Raw genomic sequence first — 24,595 nt, forward strand, 5'->3', positions numbered from 1 at the left:
TGCTCTTTTCCATTCTTTATTCCAACCATCCACTTTGGTTACAGTTCTGAAAGGTTTTTTTGGTAGCTGTTGTGGTGTTTTTTTCCATCTCCTCTAATCTGAACCCACCTCCGGCAATATTATAAAACTCTACAAGTACAGTAACGACCAGTTAACAATAAATAGGTATTTGTTAGTTCACGAAGTTAAAGTGCTTTGAGAAGGGATGTAAGAAGCTCTATCCTAGATTCCAGGGGGGGGGGGGGGAATACCTTGGAAATGTAGTGCAGTAGGAAGCTCTGGCCCGTTGTCTGTAGTCTGTGGTCACGAGAGGCACGCGGCACCTCCCTCTTGCCCAAAAGACTCCTCGGGCACTCCTGAGTGAGCAGGCACGAAGCAGGAGCTGTGCTGCTGCGACAGGTTATTGGAAGCATAAGACAGGATGCCCTCACCCTTACACAGCCCGAGGCTGGGGTGTTTCAGACTGGGAAAGGTTTGGACAAGGTGTGGGATCACCCTCTGCAGGGAGAGAATCCCGTTTTTTCACAGTTTAGTCTTGCTCGGAGACCTCAAAGCCCAAGAGAAGCAAACTCTGGGCCCCCCGTGTCCCCTCACTGGGGGAAGGGAAGCAGAGCTGCTCTGGGCGGTGGGGACAGGCACAGCCCCCCCGAGCCCGGCGGTGTCGCCCTGAGATCCGCAGCCTTTTTCCCTGAGGAAGCCCGGTCCCTCTCCCGGAGGAGCGGTGTGGGGAGCAGGGGTTGCCTGCTGCCCACGGATAAATGCCCTTAGCTGCCTGCAGAGGATTTGTGCGTTTCAAACGTCTTCCCAGGGCCTCCCAGTTTGGTTTGGGCTCTGCTTCCACCTTCCCTTCCAGTCCCCTTCCATCTGTCCTTCCCCACACCCCAAATCTAGTCATCTTCCAAGCCTTTTCCATGCAAACTCCTAACTTTGCACCTGCACTTGCAGGTTTCCAGTGCTAATTCCCGATCTCCCTCCCACATCAAAGCCAGCTGCAAACAAAAAATAATAAACCAAACCCCAAAACCCTTCCAGAGCCCAATTCTCCAGACCAGAAGGGGACTCACAAGTGGCGCTGGGAGCGTTCCAGCTGCTTGCCAACCCAAACATCAGCCACTAAAAACTTGGAGGCCTCAGTCCCCGTTCAGATCAACCAGTTCAGAAGGCCGAGGGCTGGCTCCTCCTCTTCATCACATGCACGTTCCTAAAGTGAGGAGTGGCCGTGCCCTGAGGATCAGTGCATGCACGTCGGCAGAAGTCCCCTAAACAGCATAACAGAGCTGCCAGGGAGAGGCTGTCACTGGTACAGCCAATGTCCCCCACGTGTCCCCAACCCCTGCTCCACCTGGCCCTGCAGTCACATCCTCCTCACTGAGGCTCTTCCACCGAGGCCAAAAACGGAAAAGATGCTGCCCAGGACCCCTCTGGGGACAATCAAAGATTAATGTCCAAGGAGCGCCTAAGAAAACAAGGATCTCGCTTCAGGAGCGGACAGCAAGTGCAGGAAGAGCAGGACGGTGGGAACACCGTTGTGTTCAGTGGAAGAGCTCCACCAAAGCCACCATCAGGAGCAGCTGCAGCCACGAGGCAAAGGGCATGGTTGCCTGGCCCCTCTGGAACAGGAACCGGAGCTGGTTCACCAGGCGCTCCTTCACCAGCGCCTGCTTGAAGCCGTCCTCCTCCGAGATGCAGACGTAGTGGCCGTAGTGGCCGTGGCTGACATTCTGGATGAAGTGGAAGCAATCCTGCTGAGGGTGGGTGGTGTTGCAGGTCTTGATGAGGCTGTTGTTGTGGTACCAGTTGTAGGTGGCGTAGTGGGACTCGATGGAGCAGTTGAGGTAATAGCGGGAGAAAGGGACAACTGCGATGTTCTGGTAGTCGTCTGCAGGAAGACATGGAGAAGGAGGGGTTGAGGCAGGATTGTCCAGGAACCACAGATTCCCCCAAAAGCACCTAGGGAAGACCACCTGGGTGGATGAGGACGTGCCCATGGCAGGAGGGGTAGAACTGGATGACCTTTAAGGTCCCTTTCAACCCAAACCATTCCATGATTCTGTGTTACACAGCTATTTAACAACAACGGCCCATGTCCGGTGAAGTCCACAGGACTCTTCTCCCAGGAATCAAAGCTTAATCCCTCTCACCCAGCTCATAAATACACTATCTCCCCTAACTCCAACCTGGTGTCTTGATTTCACTCCCAGTTCCCCAGCAATGAGTAGTAAAACCTCGCACAACCCATGCAAAGAATCAGCCACCTTGCCCCAACCACCGCTGGGGACATTGTCCTATGGCTCAAAAAAACCTTTCCATACCTTCCTTAATAGCTCCATTTTGGCAGTTTCCTTGCCACACATCCAAGTTCAGGTTCTGAAGCACCTCCCTAGCAGATGGAAATGGGAATAAGCATTAACAGAACATTAGGGAAGTGGCATTTCTGGGATAGGAAAGGAATCACGCATATGAGATAGAAGGAAATTTATTACCTGGTATTGTTGGGGTAGGGAAAACACCTCCCCCTCCCGCCCTCATTCCCAATTAGGAGTTTGCTGATGGCAAATGTGAGACCCAGAAGCAAAAAGATGGAGAAGGTGCTGCCCAGGATCCCTCTGGGGACAGCCAGAGGGTTGGGTTGGGGTTGGGTTGGGTGCTCAAAACGCCCTCAAGGGAGGGATGGATCCCTGAGGAGAGATCCCAAACTTTCTGGGACGGCACCGACATCGGCACTTCCCTGCCTGGACACAATGGGCTCATCTCTCTCTGTGATGGGAAGATGGCCTCAGAACCACGCATGGCCGTGGTCTGGGACAGGAATACCGAGGGTCCGGGTGTTTCTCCCGTGGAAGCAGCGGGAGCAGGCACCACGTACCGGTTCAGGGACACGGACTGGCAGGAGCCGTTGGCCCAGCCGCAGTAGGGGTCCCTGGCCAGCAGGCAGCTGTGGCAGTTGTTGCGATACGCCCTGCACATGTCCATGGGGATCTCCAGGACTTTACTCGTGGAGCCGACATACAGCATGGCCTGCGGGAGGAAAGCAGAGGGGATGGATGATCATCCTGGCATCGTGTCCCAGTGCCACCTGCTGAGTGTCTTCAGAAGGACGTGGAGCTCCAGGAGCGAGTCCAGAGGAGGCCACGGAGCTGCTCTGAGGGCTGGAGCCCCTCTGCTCTGGAGCCAGGCTGGGAGAGCTGGGGGTGTTCACCCGGAGAAGAGAAGGCTCCAGGGAGACCTTAGAGACCCTTCCAGTGCCTAAAGGGGCTCCAAAAGAGCTGGAGAGGGACTTGTGACAAGGGATGGAGGGACAAGACAAGGGAATGGCTTCCCACTGACACAGGGCAGGGTTAGATGGGATATTGGGATGCAAATTCTTTCCTGTGAGGGTGCTGAGGCCCTGGCACAGGTTGCCCAGAGAAGCTGTGGCTGCCCCACCCGTAGAAGTATCCAAGGCCAGTTTGGACGAGGCTTGGAGCAACCTGGGATAGTGGAAGGTGTTCCTGACTATGGCAGTTGGGCAGAACTGGATGAGCTTTAAGGTCCCTTCCAACCCAAACCATCCTGTGATTCCATGATTCTACTTCCAGACCCAGGGGCTGGCAGTAAACTGTCCGTCCCTGCCTTCCCTGCTGCCTGATTTTAAAGTTATGGCCCAACCCACTGTTTTCCTTCCCAAAGAACAAGCAGAGACCCACCCTCTTGTGATCCAGGATCATGGACTGGATCGGGTCCTTGTTCGGAAAGACCTGGAGCTCCATGATATTCTGCACCCCATCTGGCAGCTCCACAACCTTGTGGATGGATCCTTTGTCTAGGAAGAAAGAGAGGAGAGCCCTGATGAGACATCCTGAGAGCGGAAGAGATGATTCCAAGAGATTCCAACAATCTGACTGGATTCCCGACACCAGCCACCCAGAGAGAACAGAAACTTTCCCAAAAGCAGCATCCTGAGGGAACAAGGCTCAAGAATCCTTGTTGTTCACCCTCTTGCATAGTTTCCCCTTCCCAAATAGTCTTCCCTTCATCCCACCATCAACCAGAGAGAGGTGGAAGATGTGATCCCAGCTCATGCAGGGATCAGGACTCCCCAGGTGTCTCTGTACCCATTCCAGAGAGGGTGAGCATTGCCATGCCAAGCCCTGCATGTGGGATCAAGCTTCCCAGTGGGACTCTGCAAGGCGTTAGCTGCATTTAAACTCAGGCTTTTGAAAAATAAGACCAATCAGAGCATGTGTGGGCCCTAATCCAACCTAGGCCACCTACTGAGAGTTTTTTAATCATAGATTAGGAATTTAAAAAGTCCTTCCACAAGTGCCAGTGAACAGATTCCAGCACAGAGCAGAGAAAGGGATGAGCACAGCTCAGGCAGGTAAAGCAGGCAGGACAGGGAAGCACTGGGAAATGATGGAGCGTGTCCCTTTGGAAAGGATTTCTGCTTGTAAAGCCATACCTGGGGAGAGCTGTGCTACCCCTCTCTTGCCTTAAAAACACTGGCCCTGAGACCTCCCACAGGTTGAAGCTTGATGGGGTAAATCCCACATGCTTGGGATTCTGCTTTGATTCCGGCTTTGCCTACGCAGCCAAATTGGAAGTATTTAGTAGTACTTGGGACTTGGCAGCTCTTTTCTGCTTGACAAACATATGCCAAGCTGGGAACACAGCCCCTTGTTCGCTCTGCAGTGAGGGTCTCATCTGCTTCCCCTGGGCTCCCTACCCTCGAGGGGAAAGCTAATTCTGGGGATCTCCACAGGGAACGGTTCCCAGTACCTGTTGCCAGATAAAGCACATTGTAGTGGTGTCCGTCAGCCGCAGAGACCTCGTGCACCCCGATCTTCTGGTAGCGGTGCTTGTTGTGGAATAAGGGGCTCTTGGTGGGGGACAGGGGCTCCACCCGGTCCTCCACCTCGGGGTGGCTGTCGGCGATCTTGAAGGTCTCACTGGGGGTGTGCTGTCCCGAGGGAACACACTGCAGCAAGAGGGCACAAAAGCCACTGTCAGAGTCAGACAGGTGCCTGAGGATGAGGGTGGAGGGCAGGAGAGCTCGGCAGGGGAACAGCATGGACACCTCAGCCCGCAGGAGATGCCCAGCTGCGGTGCACAGCCCTGTCCTGAGGGCAAACACAGGCCCTGGGGGTGCTGCAATTGTGCTAGTGCCAGGTGCATGTAAGAGCCTGTCTCCCCATGCTTTCTGTGAAGGCATTGGACCTTCTCTGGCCTCCTTTTGTTTCCAGCAACAAGGCTCAGCTCCTTCCCGCAGTGCCTACAACCACCCTCTCTGCCCAGCTCTCACCTGGCGGCTCCGTGTCCCCTCCCCTGCTCCAGGTACCCTGAGGACTGCAGTGGCACTGCAGGGACTAGCTCTCCTGGCCTTGGGACCCCTCTCCACTTCACGTGGGGCAGCTCACTCACCTGCCCAGGTTTGATCTCCGGGTTGGGACCGTTATAGCCTTTGAGTTTAGATGTCCGGAACACGTCGTCAATGTCCCCAAAGGAATAGACACAGACAGCAGAGCTTCCCCTGAGGGCAGCGAGACAAAGAGGGGGTCAGGGAGACACTGGTCACCACCCCTACAGCTGGAACACAGCTGTGTTCATCACCACATCCACTCTGTTTCCCAGAGACACTAAAGGGCTGGAAGGAAGGATCTGGCCCGTGGGACAGGGCATCCCCCTCCCTGTTTTGCAGAGACCCTCACCAGGTGTTTGTGAAGAGCCCGTAGACTTTGGAGAGCCGCCAGTTGCTCGCAGGGACAAAGAAGACATCCTGCAACCAGTTGAAGTTGCCCTTCGTGACTGGGTCAACACAAATCAAGCTGGCCTTCAGGAAGGTGGTCCACTTGGAAGCAGAGAGGGAACTGGTTCCTCCTTTATCTTCCTGGGGGAGAGGGAAAGCAGGGAGTCAGAGTTTGGCAGAGAACACCACAAAGTCCCCAACTTGGGAGGGATAAGCCCCCCAACATCTTGGATGGATAACTGGGGGATGCTCCAGAGGTATGTCTGATGCTGGTTGCAGCAACAATCGTGTTCCTCTAACATCCCAGCAAGACAGGGCAGGTATTTCTCTTCCCTACAAGCAAGATGGGAGCCAGAGGAGGGGAGGGCCAAAGGACATGGCTGTACCCCACACAGACTCTGTGGCAGACGAGACATTTGAGGCAGAAGGGCCAAATCAAGCGTGGATAACCCCAGGTGAGCCACCATGTCCATTTGTCACCCCTGGAGCACTCCTGCCTCCCCACCACACATAGTTCCCGTGGTACCTTACACAGCTGGGCCACGCGGGAGATGTTTCTGGGGGCCTCAGGACTCTTATCTGGGTTGTCTTCACGGAAGAAGTAATAAATCTTGTCCTGGTGAGGCTCTTCGTGCCTTAACACGGTGGCTTTGACGAACTGAGGGTCTGAAAAGGGAAGTGAGCCATCAGAAAACCATGGCTTGAGCACACAGACTTCATCTGAAAAGCCACTGATGGGGACGAAGCAGCATGTTCTGCAGCCAACCACCCACCCGCAGCCAAGGGAGGGAATGAAACACATCTGTGCTCCAGGGAAAGGACAGGTCCGAGACCACCCGCTGTGCCTGACCTGTGCATTGCACCAACTGTGCTTCACCTGACACCTTCCCAGTGGCTCCCCTTCCTCTCCCTCCTGCCCAACATCCCAGACTCATTCCCTTGAGGGCCAAATCCACAGAACCTGGTGAAGCCTTGGCTGCTTAGCAGCAAAGGAAACCCGTCTCCCTTCTTGTTCAGGGAGGTGTTATCGGGGAGAAAGGATCCCTCAGTGCTGTTTGTGTTTGGAAAACCCAGTGATGCTGTTCCTATTAATACACCTCTACCATGACGGGCATCCCCGGCAGCATCAGGTCCCTCTGGGCATCGTTAGCTGCTGTTCCCATGGCAGGGAGCTCTGTGTCAGCACGGGATCAGCCTGGCAGCTCTGGGGCTCTCAGGTTTGGTTTAGCTTCCCCCTCCATGCACAAGTTCTGTTTTATTCTGTTGTTGTCTTGATTTAATTTTTCGTTTTGACAGAGGTTCAATAATCTCCCGTTTCCCGGTGTCAAGGGGGAGACAACATAACAAACTCATGGAAATGGAGGAGGGTCCTTTCCCTCTACCCCCACACTGTCCTCTGCACAATCCAATGTGATTCTGCCTCAGGGTCTCACCCTGGGCTGGGGTTTTGGAAAGAGTCACTGCCCGGAGTGGAACTTGTTCTTCCCGTTTCCACCACCGCAGGGCAGCTGATGGGCACTTTTACACAACCCTATTTCCTCCTATCTGAGAAGGGACTTGCCACCCTCATTTCCCCATTACTCTGAGGAACAGGAACTCACTTATCAGGTGTTTTGTGACAGAAGCAAAGAGGTGAAATTCCCTCAGCTGGCACTGAGGGGACCAGATCAGCCCTCCCTGCAACTTCAGGGGTGACTGAAGACCCCAAAGAACAAGCCCTGGAGCTCCACTCCGGCTGGGCAGAGAGGATGTCCCCCTCCAAGCTGTGGTCTGGTGGGCTTCCACACCTTGGGATTCTCCCCCACACTCACTCTGCATCACTGTGTCACTCGTGTAGAGCTCTCCACCCCCTCTCACTCGACGGAAGCGAGGGATCTTGCCATTCTGCTGGCTCTTCTTGATGGTGGAGTAGATGTCATCACCTGCGGGATAGGAAGGCTCATTTGCAGTGGGATGTTTCCGGAGGGGACAAGAAGGATTTGTAAGAAGAGAAGAAAAGAATGAAACAAGAACTTTTGGGCACATGAACTCACAGAGATGGTGGACACAGGTCAAGAAACTCAGTCCTCGCTGCTTAGGACTGAGCAGGTCTGGCAGGACTCCTTAGAGAGTGGCAGGGACAGATTCTTGGGAAGGATCCCCTTTTCAGGTCCAGAGCAGTGGGATTATTGCAGGATCTTCCTTCTAAGGACCCCTCCAACCCAGACCATTCTATGATCCTACGATTCCCCACTGTTCTCATTGCATTTGACCCTCCCACACAGACACTCGATCCCATGCCCTGGATGGAAAAAACCAACCTTGTGCCATGCTCTGTCCTAAAAGGATGTGCATTTCCATGAGGCAAAAGCAAGAAGCCCTAAGGCCAATGAGAGCAGGGGACAAAGGCCTCGGAGCAGCCTCAGGGGTCCCTTTTTGTCACAGAGAGCCTTTTGTGCACAGCACGACGACTGAAAAATAGGAAAATATGAAAACACCAGACTTACCATCGACGACGACGAGGGTGTTGGAGTCAGGGGTGAAAGGAGCAATTCCTCTCCCATCCCACGACGGGCTCTCCTTCCTCTGCGTCTGGAGAAGGATGGAAATGGACCTAAGTGGGATCAGGTGCCTACATCCACCCCTGGGGCAGGAGGAAAGTGGTTTTCCTTGCCTGGCACAGCTCAAATGAGGGAAGGACTCATACCAGGTTCCAGCAGGTGGGAGCGCAGGCACCGGTCCCACACACCAACATTCCATCTCCGTACTTCTCCACTAGCGTGAGGTAATTCTTATTGTCCTCCTGCAAGAGAAGGGAGAGGAGCATGAGCAGCTGTGAACAGCAGAGCAAAGCCCCCAGAACTAACAAACACACTGCTAGATGGCTTCCCAGCTTTTTCATGGATCTTACAGCTAGAGGAGGAGGAGGAGGAGGTCTTCACTCAGAGAGAGCACACACAGCTCCTTCCCCACTAGTCCTTCAACCCAAGTCCTTCAACCCTCACCCATCCAGCTGTTCCGCCGCAGGTGGGACCTACCGAACTCCCAGACATCATGCACAGTCCCTCATTTTTCACTGGGAAGTCTTCCTAGGATAAAAGAGAGAGAAAAATGCTATTAATTCCTTCCCTCTAAAGGCCAACCCACGTGTAGCTCAGCACTACAAGAAGGTCATTAAACACTGCACTGTATCCCTTTTCCCTACCCTTGGCATTTGAAAACCCCCGGGAAGGCTGGGTTGGATCCCTCAGGCCCTCGAGGTGATGAGGAGAAGTGGGAATGCAGGGTTAAAGTAGCAGGAATAACTGAACTGCTCTCCAGAGGATCTGGGAAGAGGATTTGCCGCTGTGGGGAAAAGGTGTTCAATAGTTTCTGGTGCGGACATGAACCACAGAGCTCTGGGAACACGGAAGGGAGTATTTGGGTGGCTGAGAAAGACAAGAAGGGGTCAGCAGAAAGCCAATGGGGGTTTTCCTGCTCTATGAACTCAGTGCCCAGCTCAGAGCTTCCTGCTTTTGAGAAAAGGTAGCCTGGACTCTGACAATGGAAAAGAATGGGAACGTAGCTTCTCCCCAGTGACGCCAGTCTAAGCATCACTTCTCATATTAAAGAAACAGTTCTTTACAGGAAAAATCCTTCCTGTGGGGCAGTAAAGACCTCAGAAGGATCACATCCAGAGAAGAACCCACTAATGGCTAGCACAGGAGACTTTCCCGTTGCTCCAGCTATTCCTTACACTGATATTGTGGCTTCCTGGTTGGATCAGGCAGGCTGGGCAGAGACCAGGCTCTTACAGGCCTGACTTTATAGAGTACCTGGAATTTGGGCTGTGAGACAGATGCTGGACACTTCTTATAGGGCTCTGGGGCCCATTGTGTTAGCAGAACATCCTTACCGTGTAGTTCTCAGAGGTTGCAAAGTCGTAGTAGTAAAGCTTCCCCTCTCCCCCGATGTAGATGGATGAGCTGTTTTCCTCATGGTAGAAGACTGGGTACTTCTCACTCCTGGGAAATACATATTCCTTTGCACCTAGGAACAGCACATTCATCAGGGAAACCACTGCAGAGAGCACACATGGCCAGCTCGGCTGATCCACTCCCTTCCCGTGCCCTTGGAGCGATGAGAAAAACATGGACACAGGGCTGGGAGCCCTCTGGGATGGCTGGCCCAGAGCCAGGTGGGCAGGGAAAGGCAACTCCCAGGCTCAGAGTGGAGCTATTGTCCCTTGGGCCCCAGGGGACAGGAGAGCTCCACAGAGGAGTGACCCCACCTGGCCCCTGCAGGACTTGTGATGGAGGAAGAGAAAGGGGAATTGCTGCAGGAGCTGTGGTAAGAGAGTGGGAGCTCAAAGAGACTCAGACCTGGCTCTGCAGCAGCCAGGTAAGCACTGCCTTCTACTGTCTGAGAGCCTCCTGCCTCCCAGCTTTGGGATGAAGGGCTCCATCCCCTCTCTGACCACCCTCTGACAACCACTCCAGGCATCTGCCTGATAGATTTGGCTCCTGCAACCTCCTGCACTTTATCACCCCCCTCCCTGCCCTGTCAGCATCCTACTTCCCAGGGCCAGGAGGGTCAGACAGGGTTTGGAACTCGCAGGCCAGAGCCCAGGCGTGACAGGGGGAAGATGCACCTAAACGCCACAATTTATGGGCTTCACAAGAAGTGGCTGCAAGACCTTGGACATCACAACTGGTTGCTGAAGATCGGCGGCTTTCCGGGCCCAGCTGGAAGAAGAACTGCCTGTCCTCTCCTCTTTCCTTCCTCTTTCACATTCTGGCTTTTCTGGCTCCTCTTTCCTACAAGCATCCTCCCTTCCCCTCTGTCCAGCCCGGGTGCAGGAGGTTGGTCCTGCACTGCAGGTGTGATTCTCCTCCCCTGGGGCTCCTGCTGTCCCTCCTTGAGGTGCCCTGCTCCTGCAGCCTTCTCTGGGGAGGTGCAGCCACATCTGGGCCCCTTCTAGCAGGTGTGCCAGGGCCCAGACTGCCACAGTGGGCAGCAATGACACGAGAGGGACTGCTCCTCCAAAGGGGAAAAGGCTCCAAGGATCAGGACAAACCTCTGCTTAGAACTCCATTTTCATCATTCGCTCTTCTCCCTTTTCCAAAGAAGGGGCCCCTCTCCTGGCAAGTGCTGCCACTCCCACACAGACAAAGGCTGGGGCTGCCTCGGGAGCGGGCGGCCTGCACAGACAGGCAATTAATCAGTGGCACGTGTCCCTCTATTTATAGGGGTTGTCACTTGGCAGGACAGGAAAGGCCAATCTTTGCCCAGTCCAACACTCCCCTTTGCCCAGAGCAAGCAGTGCAGGGGGCCTGCAGCCAAGGCTCCGCAGAGCCAAAAAGGGAAAAACACTTAATAGAGGTCACTGGGGCTGCTGAATTCCTGCTTGACTTGTGGGCTTATTCTCCACTTTGCTCCCTGGTTGCACCTTCTCCAGGTCCCTAATCCCTGCAGGGTTAAGCAAGCAATGTTTTCCCATCAGGTCTTGGGTAACCTGCCAAAAACCCACAGGTCCTGTTTTGCAAGGGCATTTCAACCACGAAGAGAGGGCGGAGATCCATCTTGGACAGAAACTAATGCAACACCTCTGTGTGCCCTTCCCCTGCTCCATGGGATGGAGCCCGCTGGGACCCTCAGCCAGGTAGGCCCAGCTGGATGACGGTCCCTGCTTGCCCTGTGTCCCCTCCTCAGCCTTCCCGTGCCTCTCCTCCGCCCAAGGACTCGGAGAAACTCCTGAGCATGTGCTGTGCCTTGTGGAGAAGCTGGCATGGAGTCTTTCAGAGTGATTCTGCAACTCATCTGCCCTCCAAGTGGGAAGCCAGCCAGGCCTGTTATCAGCCATAGACTCAGTCCAAGCTTGCCTAGGAGAGGACTAATCCGCTTTACACCTTCTCCCTTCCCAGAAGTCCTCAAAACCCCCACTCTTGGCCCAACCTGAGGAGGCCAGGCACACAGGAACTCCTAAAGCCCTTTTACCCCATCACCAACATGCTGCAAGTGGGTCTGCAGCAAACTTTACTCTTGTTTTCAGACCTCCAGCCCCTAAATTTGCTGCTCATCCAGACAAACATACATCTGCAGCCATTCCCTGCTCCTCCTCCTCCTCACACTTTTTACAGACTTCAGCCCTGTGCTCCTACTACCTTTGGGTTCCTGTGGAGGCTTTTTCCAACACTGCCTCAGCTCAGCGAGCTGTGCCAACCTGCAAGGACACACTCCTCTCCAAAGAGCTGAAAACAAACAAGCCCTAAACAATAATTTGGTCGGCGCCAACGTGTTATTTATCCTGCAGCTCCCCAGGGACTGCTCTGAATCACTAAGCTGAGAGTAAACAGCTCTGCTAGCCAGGGCCCACAAGTGTGGTTGTGGTTCCAGCACTGATTTAACTGGATTTGGAAGGGAGCCTTTAAGGGGGCTTCCAGGAGTGGATGCTGGGATCCCTCTGCCTCTGTGGCAGACCTGCACAGTTCAGATTATAGAAGCTGTTCAATCCCCTTTGCCTTTGCTTCTCCTCTGGCAGAATGGGGGGAGAAACCCTGCACCCCATTACATGGGGGTATAAATGGCTTCCAGAGCTAGGAATGATGAGGCAAAGGGTATCTAATGGCCCACACTATCATAGAATCATGGAATCATAGAATGGTTTGGGTTGGAAGGAACCTTAAAGATCATGTAGCCCCAAACCCCTGCCACGTGCAGGGACACCTTCCTCTCGACCAGGGTGCTCAGAACTCCATCCAGTCTGGCCTTGAACACCTCCAGGGATGGGGCAATGTCCTGCTATGTCCCCAATGGGACATGCTTGTTCTCGCAGTGCCAGAGATGCTTTTGACACTGCAAAAGAAAGGCTCTTCCCCTTGGAAGGGGAAAGGCATGACCCTGCCATCACCCTCCCTCCAAAATCCGAGTCTGGAGCTCCAGAAGACACAGGGCTCATTTCCAGAGCCTTGCTAACTCTGCCAAGTCCCTTTGCCTGAGTGCTTTTGCCTGGCATTTACTGCCAACCCCATGGATAGCACACAGATCAATGGCACCATTGTCCATTGAAATGCTAACCCCAGTCAGGCGGGATGAATGGGAGAAAGAGTGGCTTTGTGCTGGGGAGAGCACCACACCAGAGGCAAGGAGAATAATATTAAATGAGGGAGAAAGAGGGAGCCCGGTGCATCTCGGAAGGATGCCTGCAGGGTGAGGTAAGAGGGGAGGAAGGAAGTCAAGAGGGAGATGCTCTAGATGAGCTGAGGGCAGGGAGGCCCACCCTAAACATAGGACAATGCAGATGACAGACGGAGCAATCCTGCTTCCAATCTGACAGAGTGACATGGACACAGCTTTAGTGACACAGCAAATGGCTCTCTGGCTCCCTTTGGGTCCAGAAGCCCCTTCAGAAGGCACCAAGGGCCTGGTCCTCCCCAGCACCACAGCAAGGTTGGGCTCCCAGAGCATCCCAGAGCTTTGTGCTGCCACCTCCAGAACAGATGCCCAGCTAGAGAGGCAGTGTTGGCACGCAGCCTCATCGCAGGCAAACTCAACAAGACAGCTCCCATCCCGGCTGGAGGGCTGACTCAGCTATGGCTGTCCTTTCCCCCTTCACACTCCACCATTCCTGGTCTGGCAGCTGGCTCCGGCATCCCAGACACTCGGCTTAGTCACTGGCTTACAGTGCTCCCGGCACTGAGAGTGGGTGAGCCATTGTGGGCCTGCAGGTGCTGGGGGAGGAAAAATGAAAGGGGAAGGAGGATGAGATAAGCACTTGCTGATTTTGGGGAGCGGTGCTGATGCAGGCAAGAGGCAGATCCTTTACTTGCTGCCCATAAACCCCTTACTGAATGGGGTCCACCTTGGAATATGAGGGAAAGCATACTCTGGGAAAGCAGAGTAGGTTTACCTGCTCCCTGGAACTACCTGCCGCCCACCGCAGCCCCTGTGCTGCCCTCACCCAAGCTGCCCGTGTTCTCCCAAACCCTCCCGCCGCTGCCACAGGACAGGCACACAGGGTTGGGCCACCACCAAATGGCAAATCAGGATTTACGCTGGTGCGGCGCCGCTGCGGCGAACGCAGCCAAGTCTTCACCACGTTCCCGACGCCCAGGCAGCACACCCGGCAGCCCCGGGGACTCTCGCTGTAACACGTTGTAACGCCGTCAGTCACCGCGGCCTCGCGTCGCCGCGCCGGTGGCACCGCCACCTGCTCCGCTGCCGCGGGTCTGACAGCGGGCACGCTCCCGCTCGCGGCCCTTCCCTCTCCAACCGTTTCCCAGGTTTTACTTATTCCTTCCTTTCTGAATAGCTGCGACAGATTCCGACCTTGATGACAGCATGACTCTGCGGCAATCCGGCTGGGATCGGCTCTGGCAGCAGAAGGAAAAGCTGCCTTTTCCGTGCTGACTCAAGGACTGGCAGTGTGGGGGTGTCCCTGGATCTCATTCCTATGCCGGTGCCCTCAGCTCCCAGCAATGCAGGGCTGGCTGTGAGTCAGGGCTGTGTGCTCCGGGCTGCTCCACATCATTCCGTCTTTGGGAAGACAGGAGCCGTCTCGATGCAATGACATCAATCCCTCCTTCACTCCCACTTCCCCAGCGCAGGCAGGATGCATGACAAGCATCCCGGCACAGGCAGATCAATCATTTTCCTGAGAATGTGATTCAGGTCCACTGCCTTAGTCACCCACTTTGGGGCCAGGACTCTCCATCCCAGCTCCAACATCACTCAGCAATGGCATTTCGGTTACAGTATTCCCTCAGGTGAGACCAGGAGGACAATCCCTGGATTTCCTACCTGCTTGGCCAGATACCAGCCCTACCATCTCCTCTAAGGAGAACGTGGAAAGTCACAGCACCCATCCCAGAGGGATGGAGTCACCCCATGGGGCTGCCATAGATTCCCTCCATCCCTGGGAGCAGGACTGGACTGCACCACACCACTCCCATCCAAGAGCCACGTGCCATCTGCCTCCCCAGCTCCACCACGGACGCCAACAAGCACTTTTTTTTTTTTTTAGATGATCTATAAATTCCCAAATTTAGACATTTCGGAAAGAGGAAATATATCTCCAGAGAGCTGCTGTGCTAGGTTTTTCTTCCATCGTGACTTTGCCTGAAGGGAACAATGTGACACAAGAAAACCACAGTCAGGACAGGGATATGCTCCCCAGTGCCCTGCTCACCCATGAGTTTCCCTTTCCCATGGGATGGATGCCTTGAGCAGCCTGATGGGCTTCTGGGACCCAGCAGAGCCTGCAGCTACAGGGTTTTTTATAGGAACAATTTGACTCTAAATGAGAGAACCCAACAGGAACATTTTGGGGTGGTTGGCTCTGACCTGTCACAGCATAATTGAAGGGTTGTGAGCTGCAAGGTCTCCAACACGCCTTGTGAAAAGTGATACGTTTTTGTGGAGGGGTTTCCGAGAAGGGGGTGAAAAGGAAAGAAATGTGGGAAACCACTTCCTCCTCATTCATTGCACATGAAAAAACCTGCTTGGTTGATCCCTCCTCTCCCCATCTTCTGCCACCAGCATGCTGCTGAGGGATTGAGCTGCACCCCTGGCGTTGGAGTCCTTACTCCCTAAGGATCTCTGGAGCTGGGTCCTTACAGCCACTTCTCCATGCTGGAGCAGGAGGGGTGTGGAAAGGCTAAAGGATCACCCTGTGGGGAACATCTCTCACCGTACAGGGCAGCCTCACACTGTTTCAGTTCAGCCTGTGCTCCAACAGAGTCATCTCTCAAAGGAAGTAAAATAAAGAGAGCAGAACCAATACCACCTGATTCCCTACAGATTTCTATCCCATATTCCTAAGAGCTTCCTCCAAGACCAAATATCATACTTGTCCCCCTTTCACTCCCTCCCTGTTCCCTTCCTGTTCAGCTTGGAGCAGACTGGGAGCATGGTGACCATGAGCCAGTGCCCAGTGGCTGGCACAGCTCAGGAAGGGTTGGTGCCTGCCTTCCCCTCTCAGTCTCCCCTGCCTTCTTTTAAGGATGGTTGTTGGGACCCCCAAAACTCCTCTGTGCCTCAGCTGGGGAGCAGCAGCGGAAACCAGGCAGCCTGGTGCTAAAAATGTTTCTTGCTTAACTGAGACCAGACACATCCACGTGTTTCCTGCCCCTTCGAGCCCTCCGTGCCCTGCAAGGGACTGCACAGCTCCCTGCCACAGGAAGCCTCCCAGCTTCTGTCCATCCCACCATGACAGCCTGAGGGCAGGATCTGGAGAGCGGATCAAGCAGTTCTGTTGTGGGCATAAGTCCCCACCTACGTATTTGAAAACCAACACAGCCCCTCCTCTCCCACCGGGGCAGGAAAGGGCACCAGCCAGGTATGGCAGCAACACTGTGGTCACAGCAGCTGCCTTTCCTTTGGCCAGGCGTTCCCGCAGGTGCATCCCAAGAGCGTGCCCAGAGAGGACAGAGCACATCAAATGGTTTTCCAGAGTGCTTTCTCATCAGCCCGGGGCAGGCAAAAGCCCTGACCATAATTTTACCACACCCTCCATCCTGTAGGAAGGATGTAGCTCCCAAAAGCAGCAGAGCTGAGAGCAAGGGATTGGGCTGTGTGCTGCTTTCCTTCTACTTTCCACCTGTGACCAGATGGAAACTCCATCTCTTCATGCAGTGAACCAGTGAGCCCAGTACTGGGTAGCACAGGCATCCCACAGGGGAGTGGAGAGGGATCAGGGGAACACAGCCCTGAACCTTTGGCTAAGGGTTCCACAAGCTAACAGAAAACCCAGAAAAAAGAGGCGTGAAAGCACGGAGAAGAAATGTGGCTGTTACTCAAACCCAGCCTGACCTGCCTTACGCATTTCAAGATCGCAGGAAGGCAGAGCAATGGGTTCAATCTGGTATTTCTCATCCTGTCTTGCCCCTGAGAGTTTGTTGATGAGCAACATTTAATCATTCGCCAAGAAACCTCATGTTATCCTTTCTCACACCCCTCCCTAACTGCTTCCGAGCACCCCTCCAAAGGGAAGGGCAAGGCCACAGACAGACCACCAACATCAACAGCCTCTCTACAGCGGGACTTTTCCATCCTTGGCCAACCTACATTCCCAGCAGCCTCCCATCTTGCCTCTTCTCTGGCTTCTTCCCTCCCCACTCCTGCAGGTCCTGCCATCATGGGGTGTTTTTTGCTGCTGCCCTCAAGAGATCCCTGCCATCAACAGCAGAATGCTCCGGAGCAGAGGAAACAATTCAGCCTGCATTATCAGGGATATATCCTACAAAAGCTCTCAGCCTATGTGCAATCCAAATGCCTGGAAGGGCCACGCTTGCGGAGCACACTCTAACTAGACAAATATGCTTTTTTAGAGTTACACTCCAGAAGGCAAATATTCTGGCACATTAACAATTCCCGCTCTATTTCTGGGAGTGCCTTGGCAGCAGGCAGCAGTATTCAGTGTTGGGGTGAGCCGGGGCAGGAAGAAAGAGGGGGGGAGGGAACCTTTTGGCTTGGTAATGCAGCTGCTGGGCATGGGCAGGATTGCTCAAAAGCTCTTCTGAGAGCAGCGCCGCCGATATTCCCTCTGCCAGAGGCCTCCAAGCCAGAGCCTGCAGGTCCCAAACGCCCACTCAGCAAGCAACAAAAGAGACCCCTAACCTGCAGCCGGGGAGAAACATGCCCTGGATTCAAAGCCTCTGCCTTCATCAGGGCTCTGGGAACACGGGCAGCACTGCAGGGCTCTGCTCACCCCGGGAAGGCTCAAACCAGAGTGCTCCACGCTCCAGGAAAGATGGATTTCTCCTTATTAAACACAAAATGACTACATGACAGGCACGGCAGCATATTCCATGCATACTAACACACCACCACTATCTCCTGCATGCTCACCCCCCCAAAATTATGCAGCACTGAAGCCTGTGCTGCTGCAAGATGAGTCCAGAGCCTTTGATGCCGCAGATGCAGCCTGTCATCCAGCAGGTACGTTATTCCCAACCAGCCCCGGAGCTGAGCTGCTCGCTGCACCCTATGGATTGCAGGTGCTAAATTTAGAGCCAGGTTTTGTTACTTTCCCAAAGCTGTTCTCTGTAATGACAGTCCCGAGCTGTGCCTGTTCCTGGCGGAAGCTGGGGAACAGCGGCCTGTGATTATGGAATTTTATTATACGGTCAGTGGAACAATGGCAGAACAGCCACTGGATGTTGTGTCAACACAACAAAGGATGGTTTTAGCAGGATCTGAGAGTCTCTCCCACTAGGAAGATCCAGGGATTGATTTACCATAAAAAGCCTTTCAGGATGAAAATTGCCCCGGGCAGCTCTATCAGCATCCACCAGCAAAACAACCTCACTTAATTGCCTTCCATCTCCCACTCTCCTGCAGCTGGGAAACCCTACCCAAGCATGTGTCAACTCCTCCCAGCCCAGGAGAGGCCAGCCAGAGGTGGGCAGAGGGCAAGGGGATCTGTGACGTTCCCCATGGAGGTTTAAAGGTGGGAAGAATGGTTTGGAATGGGCTGCCCAGGGAGGTGGTGGATTCACCCTCCCTGAAGGTTTTTAAGATGAGATTGGATGTGGCATCAGTGCCATGGTCTGGTAACCACGGCGGGGTTGGACTTGATGATCTCGGAGATCTTTCCCAACCCAGTTGATTCTATGATTCTAAGATCAGTGGCTCTGGAGTTACAGTTCCCTGTAGAAAACAGATGAGATATGTGCAGCCAAGGAAGGGACTTCCTCCCTGGACTGAGGAGGGCCCTGCCATGCTCTTTCCAACTTCTACCTGCTGCTGGAGGCTTCTCACTCATGTAATGAGTATGAGGTGGATCTCAGTCCCACAGTCACTTGGGTTTGTGCCAGGACATGCCATGAAGCCCTTTCCAGCACCCCCTTTCTGCTCGCTTGACTCCCCACCAGCAGAACACACGATATCCATTCTTCTCACATCCATCCTTGGCTGCAGCACAATATTACTCAGACTTGGAAGCTTCACAGTTAGGCATTTGAAACCAGACACTGGGATCTGACTTCCCAAAACACCAAGATATGAACAAACCCATGATGAGGGTTGCTGTCAATAGCCCAAGGGCAAGTGCCTGGCTGGCACTGGCTATGCATTTCTCTAGGAAAATCCTAGAACTCCTTAAACTTCCCTCCCACGACACACATATCCTCAATAAAGCAGAATGTTTATCACAAGTGGATAATTAGACTTGGATCAGAAGGGCACTGAGCCAGTCAATGGGCCTCAAACTGGGGAGTGGACAAGTTACAGACCCAGAGCTGTCATTAAGGGCAAGATTTATTACACAAGCCCTGTTGCTCCAGACTTAAACTGCTCTGGATTTATTAGAGCTGGTAGGAGACACTTCCACATCCAGCTCCTGTGACAACTCTAACAGCATCCCCTGTCACACACAGCACCGGGTGGAGCTGGGATTGACGGGAAAACAGTGCCCAACAGGAGGAACAAGTCCTATTCTTGGAGCAACCAGGAATAGCCACATGCCATCAGATGTAGCTGGCTGCAAAACAGACAATTTCTGCCTCCTAACTCACCTTCCAGGCCTTTTTCTGGATACAAGTTTCTCTTAAAAGCACCTTGTACTCAATACTTAAGATTTAGTTTGTAGTCAAGTTTAGATTTAGTTTGTACTCAAATATTCAGGCTTAAACTTAGTTTGTCTTTTTAAGGCACCAAGCCTGAGTACCTCAACTACAGAACACCTCCACAGGCCAATTTTCAGCAATCCTGACCTCAGATCAGCCCTCGGGCTGGCACAAAGCTGGGCAGGAATTGACATCTGGCTCTCTTTTCCAGCCACAACTTCCATTCGTCCTCCCATTCCCGTTGTTCCTGTGTCATGCTCTTGCAACAGGAGGTGGTTGTGATTCAGTCAGTTTGTTTGGTTTGTTTTTCTTCTTCTTCAATCCGCACAGAGCAAAATATATTTTTCAACCAACATTTTCTGCTCCCAGCATCACTCACCCTGTGAAAACAAGCCATCTGCAGAAAATAGCATTGCTGGGAAAGCAAGAAGCTTTCTCCTGGAAATGGTGGGAGCTTCATGTGAAACTGTCCTACAAAGATGTTTCACACTCGTGGGACCACAAGGAGATGGTGATGCTGTCACTGAGGAGGAAAAGCTGGTGCTAGCAGCAAAAAACTTCTGGTTTGTCACATCAGTATGAGTTCTGCCCTATCTCATAGAATCCCAAAATGGTTTGGTTTGGAAGGACCTTAAATATCATCTCATTCTACCTGCCCTGCCACGAGCAGGGTCACCTTCCACTAGAGCAGGTTGCTCCAAGCCCATCCAACCTGGCCCGGAACACTTGCAGGGATAGAGCAGCCACAGCTTCTCTGGGTAACCTGTGCCAGTGTCTCACCACCCTCACAGGGAAGAATCTTTTCCCTAATATCCAATCTAAACCTACACTCCAGCAGTGGGAAGCTATTGCCCCCTGTCCCGTCACTCCAGGTCCTTGTCCAAAGTCTAGTTGAACACATCACCACCACACCGGTGGGCAGGGAGAGCTCCTACAGCACTCAGAGTCCTGCTGACAGTTTTCTCAAGGCAAGGAGGCAGCCAAGCTTAGCAAAGCCCAGAAGTTATTACAGGCAGCACAGGCAAATTCCCGGAACTGCCACTCCAATGGCCCGCTGTGTCCCAGGGCAAGTTGGAACCAGTCCACATGGTTGAGGCAGCCAAGGGTCAAGTGTATAACCTTTCTTTCTTTTCCCAAAGGGACCTGCTTATCTCCTCAGAACCTCCCTTCAGCTTGCAGTCTCACCTGTTAATAAGATGGGAAAAATTTAACAGCCAGACCCCATCCTACCCCAAGGTGTCAATGAAGCCACCAGAGAGGGACTGAGTTTGTCTTGGATCTACGCACATGCAGGGAAACAGGGACAGTCCTCAGCATGGCAGCAGCTAAAAATGACTCTGTGCTGCAAAGGCCCCAGGCTACAGCAGCCTGAGCCAGCCCTCAGGCTCCTTGCCATCCTCAGTGTTTTCCCGATGCTCGGTGACTTTCCGGTCATGAGACAGCCAGCCTGGGATGTCACCCTCCCGCTCCACAGAGAGAGGCTGTATCCCTCACCCGGCCGGCTCTGTCCAGCCCCGCGACACAGCGGGTCCCGTCGCTGCAGATGGATCAGCAGAGCAGACACGCTATCTGTGCTGACAAGCAAAAGCTCCGTGTGGGATGGGAAGGCACCTTTCGCAAAGCAAAGCCCAGCTGGTCAGCATTTAGCTGGAAAAATCCACGGAGGCAGGGGGAGGATGGAAATAAGAGGGATGATAAGAACATAGCGTGCAAGGTTGGAGCACTTGTTTCTGCACCAGCCCAGGCAGCTGAGGCTGAACTCACTCCCACACTGCCAGTCCCAGCAGATAAGGAACTCAGCATTTAGAATCTTCCTCCATTAGGACACAGGGAATGGCAACAGCCAGAAGATACCACGGCCCATCTGTGTGCCGGGCCAGCTGCAAAGGGGAACAGGGGCAAAAGCCTTGCCAGTAAAAAAGGTTCTTAAGCACTTGAGCTATGACCAGTGGTCTGCAGCTGACCTTTGCTCCAGGCATCTTCCCCCTAAGAGGAAGGAATCCTGCAGAGTCAGATGTGCTGTGCAATAACTGCTTGCCCAGATGGAGCCAGAGGTGGCCACCTGCACTGGTTGCTGGGAAGGCTCCAGGGGTCCCTCAGCCTGCTTTCCGTGGAATCAGGCTGATCTCTGGGGAAAGCGTGCCCCTTCCTCACCTCCCACCACTCTGTGCTGCGGCATCGGGGACACAAAATAAGGGCAGAACTGGGGCTGAAGCCTCATAATGGCTTTGTAAACCACGGAAAGACAAAGCTGCAGAACATCATGCTCCAACCACCCACCGCCCTGGCCTGATGCCACCAGTCCAAGTCCCCAGGACTGTGGAATTATTTAAATACAGGAGCTCCAAGCACCAAGACAGGCTGACTCTGCTTCTTTGTCTCCAGATCTGAGCTCGAGATTGTGCCACCTAAGCCTGGTTACATTTTTTCCCAGATTACAAGTCCCCTCATCTACTTCTTGCTGGGAACCCGGACAATGCGGGACTGGGGGGCAAAACAGCAGAGTGGTTCAGAGGTACCTGCAGTGCAGGCAGGGCTCTCCCTGGGCCTGGCAGGTAAGGGTATGGTGCTGGTGAAGGAAGCAAGGCTGAGAGATGGAAAGACATCAGCAGCTTTGTCCAGTACCAATTTCCTCCTCGCCCCCTGCACAGCAGCCAGGGAGGAATCCCACACATGTGCTCTTCCCTCCAGGAGAGAGCCTGGTTCTGGCCAGCCCCAGAAATCACCCCCTTCACCTACAGGGCTGTAGTGTGAGGAGGTGCCTTTGCTGAGGCTGCTGTACCTGATGCCTGTGCTGGGCTGTGGTGTGTAAGAAATTTAATTAGGTGAAGAGCTGCCAGCTCCTGCAGAGCCCAGGGCTGAGGCCAGCGCTGCACCACTGCAAATGCTGCACAACCATACAAAGGTCCTGGACTGCTGTGCTTCATCCAGCTCTCACCTCCAGGAATAGAGTGGTCAAGCTGAAAAATCAAGCCCTGCAACACCATCACACCCACAGTGAGGGACAAGCCTCTGTACGTGGCTGCAAACAGCAGCAGCACGCTGTGCTGAGCTGCAGGTTTTTCTGAACATGCTGAGTTTTCACTGTGTCTTGAGCATTGGGGAAGTTCAAGAAGACTCCTTCTGTCACCCACAGCATCCCCCTTTGCCCCTGTCCTATTTCTTCACCCTCCTCCAGATCCTCCTCCTCTTCTCCACCCTCCTCCTCCTCACCCACAGACCTACTTCGGAAGGGTAGAGGTTACACCAAGGAAAATGCAATCTGTTAACTAGGACGCAGGACTGAACGTGCCACCCTCCGATATCTCCCCAGTTGAAATCCCTCTTGGCCTGTGGCCCTGCTAAGCTCTCCAAAAAAAATTAGAGAAACAGATAAGCACAGAAGAGAGATAAGCTGAGCTGATCCCCTTGCAGGGAAGTGCCGTAACAGTAGCTGGTTTCAGTGCTTCCCAGTGACAGATTATGTTCAGAGCCACCCTGACACAGGTGCAGGGACAAATGACCACACTGTGTGCAGACAGGTGGGAATCAGCCACTTGATCCCTCTCTTCCCCCTCAGCACAGTTTCACTCCAGGACAGGCATTTCCAGCCCCGCCAAACCCTGATAATTTAACTTCAACCCTTCTGCCCTAAGCGGGGCAGGGGAAATGTCTAAGGGGCAACGTGTGACCCCATCCTCTCTTTGGCCTCCGGCTCCGTGCCTTCTGCCCCCTACCACTTCCATCCCTCTTCCCCGGCCACTTCATTTGCCAGCAGCCACCACAAATGACGCCATACTCAGAGCAACCTTTCCCTGCCCTCTGTGCCGGTGTCTCTCCCCTTTGTGCACCGAGGTGACAGGCAGAGGCCACCTCTGAGCCGCGCACACACCCCTCTCCCAGCCCTTCATCCCAGCTCTTTCATCCCGAGGAAGGGCACAGTAAATACCAGCAGAAGAATAACAGATGGCGCAGAACAAACCCGGGGAAATTGGTGTTCTCTGAAGTTGCCGGGGAATGGGGAGCACAGAGGAACTGTTGTACCGCAGAGCAGCGCCAGAGCCGCAGCCCGGCTAAACCCGCCGGCCCGGCCAAACCCCGGGGACAAGACAGGGTCTTTGTTCAAGCCTCCCTGGAGGGGATTCATCAAAAAAGCTTGGAAAACACATGATAAAACCAGCTTCCACACACCAAGCTCAGGCTGTACTCTAAGCTTGCTGCTTGAAAACATTTCTTTGTTCGGTTTCTGCTAAGATCAGATCTGACTGAAGCCCTTACGTGCCATTTATATATTTTCCCACAGACCAGGGACGTTTTGCAAACATTTACTCACAAAACTCATTTGCAGCAAACAGGGTAAGTAAATCAGTCCATTAACTATGCAAATACACGTCTGGATTTCCAGAGCACTGCAAGTTGGGGGAAATGGTTACAGTGTCTGTTTCAGAGCTTTTTGACAGCCCTTAATATACCCAGCTCGTAGGAAAACGCTTTTAAGAATATAAAAAGGAAAGAATAGTCTAAAAATGCAATTAAAAGCAACCAAGCAAGTCAGAAACCCCTGCCTGAGACCACAGGCATTTTAAGTGATTTTACAGAAAGCCAAAAGTCTCCCTGAGGAAACAAAAGAAATAAAAATAGACCAACTCCGCTCAAAAGACAAGACCCAGGTATGAAACACACGGTGCAGGGAGTAGCTGAGAGCTGCAGGGACTGCTGCTGCATCCCAAGGTTGCAGCTGAGTGCAGCCCGGGACTTACCTTGCGGCGCTGTGATGATCCTGGGGTTCACCTTGGAGCGCCCCGCTGCCCACATGCCCAGCTGGCCGGCCCACAGGGCCACCAAGAGGGCAACAGGCGAGCTCCTGCCCATTTCTACTTACTCGGGAGCAGGGATCGTGAGCCTGTGAGCCTGACAGCTGCATCGCCTGTCTTATACAAAAGCCTGGTAGCATCCAGCCCAGCCAATGGCTGAGACAGAAGGCGGGACTTATTACCCTAGGAACATGAAATTAAAAAAGCCCAGTAACTCTATTCATTTAGCACCTTTCGGCACTTTGTCTCTGCAGGTTTTACCAGGGTTTTTTTAGGTCCTTTTTGGTTTTTTTTCCCCTCGATTTGCAAGGGGAAGGTGGAGGTCTGATGGCTTTGTTTGCCCTCAGGCGCTGGAGGAAAGCTGCAGCTGGCTCAGGGTTTGCAAACAACTTCCCACAGAGGCTTGGAAGGGGAATATTAAGGTTGAGACGAATGAAATAAGAATGAAAGTATGTCTAAAAATGGCAGACCAAGGGTGCAGAGACCGATAACAAAGGATGGCTGCTCCAGGGTTGTTTAAATAGAAGGACATGCCCATGACAGAGAGCTATGCT

The 24,595-nt window shown here is 53.5% G+C and overlaps 1 protein-coding gene across 1 annotated transcript; it reads right to left on the reverse strand.

The window, feature by feature from the left end:
- Positions 1-24,129, reverse strand: SEMA7A (semaphorin 7A (John Milton Hagen blood group)). The gene is made up of 14 exons (XM_027712148.2): positions 23,988-24,129; positions 9,600-9,733; positions 8,743-8,793; positions 8,412-8,507; positions 8,212-8,296; positions 7,537-7,647; positions 6,252-6,391; positions 5,688-5,866; positions 5,401-5,509; positions 4,759-4,957; positions 3,687-3,802; positions 2,867-3,018; positions 2,313-2,380; positions 1-1,879 (listed from the first exon to the last, which is right to left on the reverse strand). Exons 1-14 carry the CDS (start codon positions 24,097-24,099, stop codon positions 1,533-1,535), a joined length of 1,899 nt encoding a protein of 632 aa, XP_027567949.1. The 5' UTR covers positions 24,100-24,129; the 3' UTR covers positions 1-1,532.
- Positions 24,130-24,595: the final 466 nt, after the last annotated feature.

This window comes from Pipra filicauda, unplaced genomic scaffold (genome assembly GCF_003945595.2).
Source record: "Pipra filicauda isolate LSUMZ 115617 unplaced genomic scaffold, ASM394559v2 scaffold161_size1661140_pilon, whole genome shotgun sequence".
Classification (NCBI taxonomy): Eukaryota; Metazoa; Chordata; class Aves; order Passeriformes; family Pipridae; genus Pipra; species Pipra filicauda.

Bases quoted from the DNA above. Each gene is read 5' to 3' on its own strand.
- SEMA7A (XM_027712148.2), bottom strand. From the start codon at position 24,099: ATGGGCAGGAGCTCGCCTGTTGCCCTCTTGGTGGCCCTGTGGGCCGGC. The intron at 8,508-8,742 runs GTAGGTCCCACC...CTTCTCTTGCAG, and splicing joins GCATGATGTCTGGGAGTTCG to GAGGACAATAAGAATTACCT. The intron at 4,958-5,400 runs GTGAGTGAGCTG...CTCTTGCTGCAG, and splicing joins CGGAGATCAAACCTGGGCAG to TGTGTTCCCTCGGGACAGCA.